The sequence below is a fragment of the Diuraphis noxia genome, unplaced genomic scaffold (genome assembly GCF_037042655.1).
Source record: "Diuraphis noxia isolate RWA-SAM2 unplaced genomic scaffold, SU_Dnox_SAM2 contig0001, whole genome shotgun sequence".
Taxonomy (NCBI): Eukaryota; Metazoa; Arthropoda; class Insecta; order Hemiptera; family Aphididae; genus Diuraphis; species Diuraphis noxia.
This window is the reverse complement of record NW_028301711.1, coordinates 18534997-18545363: the sequence shown is the minus strand read 5'-3', so window position 1 is coordinate 18545363 and position 10367 is coordinate 18534997. Positions and strand designations below refer to the sequence as shown.

The 10367-nt window shown below is 26.3% G+C and overlaps 3 protein-coding genes across 3 annotated transcripts; 1 reads left to right on the top strand and 2 right to left on the bottom strand.

The window, feature by feature from the left end:
• Nucleotides 1–2882: 2882 nt before the first annotated feature.
• Nucleotides 2883–4599, bottom strand: LOC149060142 (uncharacterized). The gene is made up of 9 exons (XM_089230776.1): nucleotides 4465–4599; nucleotides 4274–4384; nucleotides 3934–3975; nucleotides 3818–3859; nucleotides 3668–3709; nucleotides 3540–3611; nucleotides 3283–3477; nucleotides 3071–3217; nucleotides 2883–2960 (listed from the first exon to the last, which is right to left on the bottom strand). The coding sequence occupies exons 1-9, from the start codon at nucleotides 4597–4599 to the stop codon at nucleotides 2883–2885; spliced, it is 864 nt and encodes a 287-aa protein (XP_089086902.1).
• Nucleotides 4600–6827: 2228 nt separating this feature from the next.
• Nucleotides 6828–8335, top strand: LOC149060141 (uncharacterized). Its single transcript, XM_089227898.1, has 4 exons — nucleotides 6828–7080; nucleotides 7190–7326; nucleotides 7395–7563; nucleotides 8090–8335. The coding sequence occupies exons 1-4, from the start codon at nucleotides 6919–6921 to the stop codon at nucleotides 8333–8335; spliced, it is 714 nt and encodes a 237-aa protein (XP_089084024.1). The 5' UTR covers nucleotides 6828–6918.
• A 277-nt stretch (nucleotides 8336–8612) lies between these two features.
• LOC149060140 (uncharacterized) lies at nucleotides 8613–10367 on the bottom strand. Its single transcript, XM_089227892.1, has 4 exons — nucleotides 10262–10367; nucleotides 9534–9657; nucleotides 9200–9396; nucleotides 8613–9124 (listed from the first exon to the last, which is right to left on the bottom strand). Exons 1-4 carry the CDS (start codon nucleotides 10365–10367, stop codon nucleotides 8613–8615), a joined length of 939 nt encoding a protein of 312 aa, XP_089084018.1.

Here is a 10367-nt window from a genome sequence, read left to right as displayed (position 1 = left end):
TGATTTAAATTTTGTTGAAAAAATTCAAAATAGCCAATTTATAAACATATTGAAAAAAATAGATTAAACGTTTTCAGTATTTAATTTGAGTAATCCGTTTGCGACTTATTAACATTTAAATATTCGTTACATTTACTGCTACTGGGCAATTTATCAAACCCCGACAGTAAAAACCAGAAGTTAAAATGAGATTACCTATATCTCAATTTAACGATACCCAAACAGTCATAATTGATAATAAGTAATAACTATAATAACAATTAGTAATAAGTACAAATAGTACAATGGTCATATCAATTGGACATTGGCACCTTCTATCCAATCTAATCTCCACTCCCACCAGGACAAGTCGAGTGAACAACATCAAACTTGCAGCCCGCAGCTGCATGCACAGCCTAACCTAACATTTTACAATTTACCAACATGGTTACAATGGTTACATAATGTAGCACTTGTTATTGATTCTTGGTATACTGTCTTATCACTTATCACTGATTCACATGTCATTATTATTATTATACTATAGTAAATATTAAATAGGTAATATAAAATAAAAATAGGTACTATAAAAAAAAAAAATTAATAGTCTAAAATATTAAATAATAAATAGTAATTTATATTTTGTATTCAATTATTTAAATGTTTCAACTTTATGCAGTGATCAGTATTATAGTATAATAAATACATTGTAATGATATTACGTAGGTATAGATTTGTCGCCAACATGTTTACAGAAAACAGTTTGGCGTATCCGGCATTCAGTACCACAATAAAAAATAAATAAATACAAGGTACCTACCTACATATATTAAAATTATTTCAAGTTTATCAATTAATAAATTGCATGAAGAGTCTTTACTATTCAATTTGAGGGAATGTCAAGTTCAATTAAGTAGATCTTAAACCAGTTAAACCAAGCAATTAAAATGTGATCCTTATTATTTTCAAGACATTCGCGATATAATGCACCCATGTCTTCAAAAACTTCCATTTTTAAGAAAGTATTTTATTTAAACGTTAAATTACCAACAAAGAAGGTGTAATGTGTACTTATCAATGCAAGTATCAAACAAGATATAAAGCGAGAAAAATGTTTATTTGATAATATTTAACAGTGACATACATATTAACGTACATTATTTCATTGCTCGAACAACAACTAGCCTAAACTAGAAAAAATATTTTTCAATAATATGTATGCAAATTGAAAACTGTAGTATTTTGATTTATTAATAAATAAAGTACTGTAATAAAACTAACAAGTTTAATCAGTTGATAACTTTCAATACCACGGGTCATCAAGAAGTATGGACTAGTTACCGACTGTTATAAAAAAAGTCTAGTCATAAAATGTAAGTATAAACAACTATATAAGGTATATTATGTTAAATAATACTATAACATACTATTTAAATTATATTTTATCATTTATGTTCCATAAATATGATCCAATTACAATTAGTTTACCGTTTGATGTGCATGAACAATGAACATACATGGAGCATTAACTGGTGATGAATATTATTTGGATTTATCTACATTTTCATCATTGTCAAAACAAATTCAAATAGAAAGTCTTATCACATAATGTAAATAACTAAATACCTATAAGATCTTAACGTATTAATATTATACGCTTAAATAATAATAAAAGTTAAATAATTCAATTCTAAATAGTGAATAATGAGTTAATTAATGACAATTTAATAATAAATAGTCAATAAAATGTATTTTTTATAAGTAAATAATACATTATGAAGATATTATTAATAAACAATTTTTTATTTTATTTTATCATTTAGGTAAAAGTGACTTTCCAAATGGATTTCATAATTCAAAAATGTATACTTACAACATTGAATATCACATAATATCTTGATTGTTCGAATATTAATATACATAGTACATACAGTATACCGTCTATGCAATCTTCTACTGTTTATATGTAGGGAAATTATCAACTATTTGTGTAGATACCAATAGATAAATTAAGTATGATTAAATTAGTTAAATTATTTAAAAAAAATTCATGTTATAGTTGTTATAATTTGAATAATATTACTATACTGAGAAAAATCTAAAAATTTAAAAAAATGCTTAGTAAATACAACTTTTTCTGAATTTAACAAAATGTGAAATTAAACTCTAAACTCTATTTTTAGAGATCATAATTAAATAATTTTAATTTTTTTTCAAATTTATCTATATCTTTGTCACAAATGAGGTGAATTATAAGCAGTAAACTTTTTTTTTTTTAGAAGTAATGATTAGATTTGTTGGATTACTAAAAGATTTTAGATTTTACACAAATACTCTGCTTATGCAATCCGTTAAGTAAATTCTAATATTTTTTAGTATATTTAGTGAATTTGGTCAGTATTTCAGAAAAAAAAATGATTTTGATAAATTTGTATCTTAACAGCAATCATTGGTGTGCACAATTGCATACCTTGAACGTAGGTTTCCTTCAATAACAAAAAGATAAATACTAATAGATATAAAGTGTATGTATAGTATCATATGCTTATGAACTGTTAATTTATAGGTAGTTATTAATAATACTGTTTTATTACAACTAAAGTTAAATAAAAAGTTGATTTTTAAATTATACACCTGCGCATGCCTAAAATAACAATATATTTGATTCATCTTTTTGGATTTAATATGTAAAATGTATGTTTAATTGATATTATTGGATTATTACATAAAAGTTAAACAGTAGTGCCCACAAATATCATTTAGTGCAAGTTTGTTAATGTTGCTGTTAAGATACATACCTTTTAGTACATACCTATTCTAAGTAGGTATCAAAATAAACAAATTATTATTTAATAATTAGAATAGTATTTTATTTAAAGGTTTTTTTTTTAAACATTATTATTTTATGGCCAACATTTAGGTTTTTGATAACGAATAACCTGTCCTCTTTTTCGGTCTTGAATAGGACACCTTGGTGTATTCTTAAACATAAAATAAAGTATAAATCATTATTTAGTCATGTAAATACATATAATGAATTACAATAAATTATTAAATATGGGAAATAGTACAAAAAACAAATTAATATTACCTTATTATTTTTATCTTCCCAATAAACATATCTTGCTTTAGCTTTCCTTATAATACATTGATCCTCCACAGTTAGTTCGCCAATTTTGAGACCATTTAAAATTTCCAAAAATTTACTGTGCTTAGGACACCACCATTCAGTACAACTCTAATAAAATACAAATTATAAATATGAGATAAAATCTATTTTCAATTAATTTAAATTATCAATACATCATTTGTCTTCAATGTGTCATCAAATACATTTATCACACTGCTCATTTCATCTTTTAATTTTAATTCCTCCATTTTTGAACATACAAGTTTTTCTATAAAAGAAATTTTGGATTCGATCGGCAGTAAATCATCTTTCTTAGCATAATTAGGTAACATAAGAGATGAGGTTAAGCTATGAAGGGTTTGGTGCTCCTGAAAGTAAATCATTTTAATATAGTAAAATATGTTGGATATGTTTTTTATTCACTATTTACTTTTTTTTTTTCTTCGTGATGTTCTGTCTTATCCTTCACCTCAATAGTGGCCATTTTTTGCTTAAGTAATTCCTACAACTATAACAGTTAATATTTTTTGTTTAAATGATTTTGCTACTTGTACTTACAATGTCTTTCTCTAAATAATCATTTTTGGTTTTAAGTGCTGACTATAAGAAAAAAAAAAAATGTAATTTGTAATTAATATTATTTATGATTGTAAAGCATTATTTATTTCACTAAATTAAATATCAATTTTGCAAGTATAGTATACTTACATTGTCTTCTTCCAAAATTTCCTTTTTGGTTTTAAGTATAGCCTATAATGTATATAAAAAAAAAAAAATTGTAACTAATATTATTAAGCATGTTTTATTTTTATTTTTAAACGTACATATTTTTCTTTATATGCTTTTTCTTGAACTTTTAATGTTACCTAATAATATTATGTTATTGTTAATAAATTATATAATATGTAATTTTTTTTCATTATTTATTATTAGGACAATGAAGTTATTGCATTAAAAAACAAAATAAATTGATTGCATTTTTGCACTAAAAATGACAAAATTTGCATTTATTTCAATAAAACGTGTTTTTTATGAAATCATAGTTAACTGAAAGTCTGAAACATATTTTAAGCTCACTTAGCAATGAATATATTAAATATCTACAAAAAAAATATGAAAATGCTACAACTTCACTGCCTGATTTACTATAATTTGGTCACTTACAAGTTCTTCAGTGAGTGACTTATTTTCAGTTTGAAGCTGAATCACTTCTTCAGCATAGTAACTGCTTTCAACTTTTTTATTGTTAAGTTGCTCATTTAACGTATGGTATTGCTGTTAATTTGTGTATTATTGTTTTCAGAATAAAATTTAAAGTAAAATTGATGTGCATATTAATTTAAATTTTTACATACCTGACGTAGAGTATCCATCTCATTCATTGCATCTTTAAATGCAGACTTGAAAAACTCTAACTCACTCATAACGTCATCTTGATTGTTTTTTAAATATTCACTATATAATGTACCGACATCTTCAAAAACTTCCATTTTTAAGAAAGTATTTACTTTAAGCTTCAAATAAAGAAGTAGAAAATAATTAATAAATGTTAAATAAAGAGACTAAAGAAAGTGTAATGTGTGTGCAATGCAAGTATCAAACAAGATATGAAACAAGAAATACTATTAAAAAAAAACTATACATACCATTTACCTGTGTACAACACACTGCAGAATATCAAAATTTTCAGTTAGATAAAACTAATAAATATACTATTTATAATATAATAATCAAGATTAGATAAGTTTCATATCTAGGTTTTGGAAATTCAGCTTTTTTTTTAAACTGCATTTTGTATTTATTAATTGGATTTTCTAATACAACTCGATACGAGACATATTGTCCATAATGTACATATTATACATATAGACAACTTATTTTATTTAGTAATTTAATTTAATTTAATGATGCCTGCTATTTATAGTAATACAGAGTATTCTGATATGTTAGCTATTTTTTATGAATGTGGTAAAAGCACATTAAATGCCTCTCGTCAATACCTACAAAAATTTCCAGACCGAAAACAACCTTCACGGGCAACATTTACCAACGTTGAAAAAACATTGCGTCAAACAGCTAGAATTCAATTTTAATAATTGACAAAAATATAAATATTTTTATAAATTATATAAGTAAGTACCTACTTACAAATTACAATCTATCGTAGCAGATATTTTGTAAAAAAACTAAAAGAAATATTAAATTAAGTGTAACATCATTTTATTTAAAAAAAACACAATTCAGTCTATGTATAATATAATAGAAAATAAAATAAAATATTGTATAAACATGAATTTGAATTAATAGGTATCTTTTAGACAATAATTATATTAAATATTATTATGGAATTAATATGCAACTGCATTGACATTTTTAAAAATAATTTATTAAATGAACTAAAAAAATAAAAATGTTTGTACAGGGAGTTTTCCAAATGGCCATCGGTTAAAAAAAAATTACACTGCTATAGATGATGCTCAAAATGTTGATGTTCTAGCTGCATTTAGTACCACACCACAAGCATCAATAAGATCCATAGCTCGGCAAACAGATATCAGGTAAATCAACTGTACATCGCATATTAAAAAACAATTTATTTCACCCGTTTAAATTGCATTGCGTTCAAGGGTTAAAACCGTCAGATCCAGAAAGAAGACTCCAATTCATATCATTAATAGTTAGTTTATATGATCAGGATAGTAATATTTTGAACAAAATATTGTGGACTGATGAAAGCTGTTTCACCAATAACGGTATGGTAAATCGCCATAACACACATTATTGGAATGATTCAAATCCATTTTGGACAAGAGAAACAAAGTCCCAGGTTCGATGGTTCACAAATGTATGGTGTGGTATATTAAATAATACATTAATTGGTCCATACTTTTATGAAGGAACCTTAACTGGTGAGCGTTATTTGGATTTTCTGGAAAACATTTTGCCAACATTGCTGGAAAATGTCCCTCTCGATATTCGAGACTGTATGTGGTTACAACAAGATGGTGCTCCCCCACATAATGCTAATGTGGTTAAAAATTATTTGAACCATAGTTTTCCGTTGCGATGGATTGGAACAAACGGTCCTGTTAAATGGCCACCACGTTCTCCAGATCTTACTCCATTGGATTTTTTTTTATGGGGATATTTAAAAGATCGTGTGTATACTGAACAATCCACTTCATTAGTTAATTTGAAAGAGCGCATCATAGTAGCATGCAGGTCCATAACCCTGGAAATGTTGAATTCAGTAACTGCGTCAATATTACAACGATACGAAAAATGTGTATCAAATCATGGAGGTCATTTTGAAAATAAATTATAGTAGTTTAAGTATGTTCTTCAAAATAAATAATCAGTTACATTAATGTTTTACAATAAAATAAATTGATACTAAATACAATTTAAGAATTTAATATGTATTAAATATTAATTATTAAACTTATTCAACACAAAAATATGTAATATTATTGATTAAACTTATGGCGTTTTCCATCACACTGCACCGTCTGCACTGTTGGCGTCTGGTGCACATAATGTATGTTCCATCTGGAACACTGGTGCGCTCTGTATGAAATTTTTTATGTTTCACCTCACTACACTCGGCCAGTTTTTTGAACTGAGTGCATTGATAGTTGCACGAGCTCCAGTCGACGGTGGGCTTTATCATTTTCTTGATACAACTGATAACAGTCTAATAATATTGATGTGACAAATTTTACCATTGTAATTTGTAATTATAATTTAATATTTATTATTTATTCGCACAAGCCTATGCATACAGTCTAATACCTACTTTATATATTATAATGAATAATCATCAACACAATGTTTTAACATTAATGAGTTATTTATCATCCAGCGAAAGCGATGACGATGAATTGATTAATTATATTTTAAAGCAGCCTGTTATAAGACCCAAAATTTCTAATTTTATTTTAAATGTTGTTTACTCATACTCAGATAAACAGGTATCTTCATCAATACTCAATACTCATTTTTATATTTAATATTTTGAATGTGCATTAAATGAGGAAGCCAAATATGATTTATTTAATATAATATACATATTATTTTTAGTTTAAAGGCAGCTTTAGAATGGAAAGAGCTACAGCTAATTATATAATAAAAACATTTGAAGATTCTTCATTTTTCCCACAGCAGTATAAATATGAACCTGGTCAAACTTCAGAAAACTATATTCTTTCATATATATGGTATTAAAACTACTTTGTTTATTTTATAAACAAACAAAAATGAATAATATAATAAGTGTTCCCAATAGGTTTTCCGCCAACAAATCATGTTTACGAGATGTGGCCGAACGTTTTGGTAATGGCTTAACCACCCAATTCCGTATTAATGATAGAGTGATGAACTTTTTGATTGACATTTCACACAAAGTTATAAATTTTGATGAAGGCATTACTAATTTAGCTAGGGAGTTTAAAAAGGTATGTACTGAAATATTTCAGATCAATTTTAGGTGTAATCGTAATGTGGTAGCCTATACATTAAATAGGCACCTAGGTACAGATAGGTAATTATAGAAAATAATCATCTTAAATCCTAAAAAATGGTGGTCAAGTGGGTGTCGCTCTGCTGTACAGTAGATTACAAGTAGGTTACTGTATAATGGATGGTGTTAAATTTGAATCCAATGATATAATATCATTGTGTAAGGTTGTTTTTTTTTGGGTAGGTATAACTCTAAAACAAATTACTGTAAATACCTACTTAAAAATATCACTAAATTTTTTTATGCTTTTTGAGCTATTTTAGACAATGACATTTTTTATATTCTTCATAAGTTTTTCTAACAAAGTAACAAACAAAAAATGTTAACCCACAACCACATTAATTTTTTATGAGGGTTTGAAGTTGATATTTTTCAATTATGGTCATTTACCCTAAATTAACGATCTCCTCAATCGATTTTTATTTTGTTGTAATTTATTATAAATAAAATGTCTTCTCAAGTCCCGATTTAGGCAACTTTTGCAGTTGGATATACATTCTGTCGACAAGATAACTAAATTCATAATATCATCATGTGTTCTGCATAATTTATGTATAGATATGGATGACCATTTTGAATTGATAGATGAAGAAAATGAGGAATTATTCAATGGACCTGAGAACATCATGTTTGAAACTGATATGTTATTAAAAAAAAATGGTGAAACAAAACGAGATGCTATAAAAAATAGCATGCAATATCAATAAAAAAATTGTATATAAATTAAATGTTTGTAATATTATAATTATTATAATATTCAGTATTAAATATATGTAACAATATACTACAATAAACATTTATTTATTTAATATTTATGTATAATAAATAATAATCCGTGTAAAATTATAAGAGAAAATAACAAAATTATATATAAAAAACCACTTGTTTGAAATTTTAAAATAAAACAATATAAAACTTTAAACTACTAACACTCAAATCATAACATTATTCAACAGCTTCAGCTAATAATCCATACATAAAAACTCATTTATTTAATAATGATCTTATTAGCTCCATTTTTTCTTGATGACGCCTTTCTTTAGATTCCTCTTTTTCCTTTAGAAATTTCAATAATATCAACTGTGAGCTATCGGTTTTTATTTTTTTTGGCTTAGATTCTGTATTATCCTTTTTATTAATAATAACAACCTTTGTACTTCTCATGACTTCTGGAATAATGCTATCATCCTTATTTGTTATTTGTTTCCATTCATTTTCATATTCATCATCCATTCTAGCTGCGCCTGTACTTCTGTTATTATTAACAATTACTTTTTTTCTCTTACTCACAGTTTTATAACGATTTTCAATCTGTGTATGTGTACATTTTACACCAAGTTCTTCTTCCATATCTTTAGCTATTTGTTTCCACATATCTATTTTCCTTTTAAATTTTTTCATGGGTCCAATAAAATTCATAAGCTGTCCGTACTTTTCCAACATAAACTTGGTCATACCATCAGTGAAAATAACTTGATGCGTAGCTTCTTTTTCACCTAAAACCCAACATACACATTGTTTAACACAAAATCAAAATAGAATAGTATTCGCTTAAAATCTACTGTACCTACATTGGATTTTAGGAGAAGTTTCATTAGAACAATCTATAATAGAAGTCGTAGCATTATAAGATATTTTATTGGGCTTGTCTACTTCTTCATTTTCCAATCCTTCATTGACATCACTAATGTTATGCCAATCAATAGTTTGACGACACTGATTATCCTTAACATTTTCTGACTGAGCTGAATTACAGAAGTTTATATTTCTAGAACAATATAAATACAGTATTTTAATTTATATCCATTATTAACAAAAAATAAACATTATTGTTAAACCACTAGCTTCCTCGCTCCGCTCAGAATCTAATAGATCATTATAAAGCACAAAATAAATTTAATTTACCTCTTAGGAATTGAAACTGTAATTTTAACATCATTAACAAGTTCTTCCAAATTTAATTCAATAACACCTTGTTCCACACAATTGGTAAGAAATTCAATTATGGTTAGAAAACAATCATTACTACCTAAATGATAATCAATTATTAGATCATACAAATTAAGTAAATATTTCCCTCCAGGGTGAAAAGTGAATTTTCCCTGTAGGTTCTCGTCTATGTGTATGTCGGAGGGGAGACATTGGTCCTCGGTTTTACAGAATTTTTTAGTATAATAAAAATGATTATTGACAGTTAATAATAATCCTGTCTTTTAGAATCAACTCGATTTGATATTTTTTAACACTGATGGTAATATTCTACAACTTCTATTTTTTAAATATGAACCCTGCTGTTTTCACTTTAAATTACTCAGCCGAGAATTTTTATGTACCTATCTAAATCAAAATTCAAAAGAGTAGTTTTTGAGTTATAAAAATTTGTGTTCTAAGGATAATAATATTGTGTATGGTAATGGGTACCTAGAGAAGGTTAGGGTCTTAAAAATATTTCAAAACAATTAAACAATAATACTACCTGTACAGGTATATACCATTATTAGTTACTACCCACTATTGACTTACCCAAATTAATTAATTATACATGAGCAGAACGCCAGAACAGCTAACTTTTTAGCAATCTCAACATAGAGGCTGATTTAGTCGTAGTAAAATATAATATGCAATATGCTTACCAGCTTGCTGTATAAAATCTAAGGCAGATTCTTCCAATTCAAACAAAAATGTTCGGTGGCCCAACAAATGACCATCGATATCGATTTTTAAATTATGAGTGGTCAT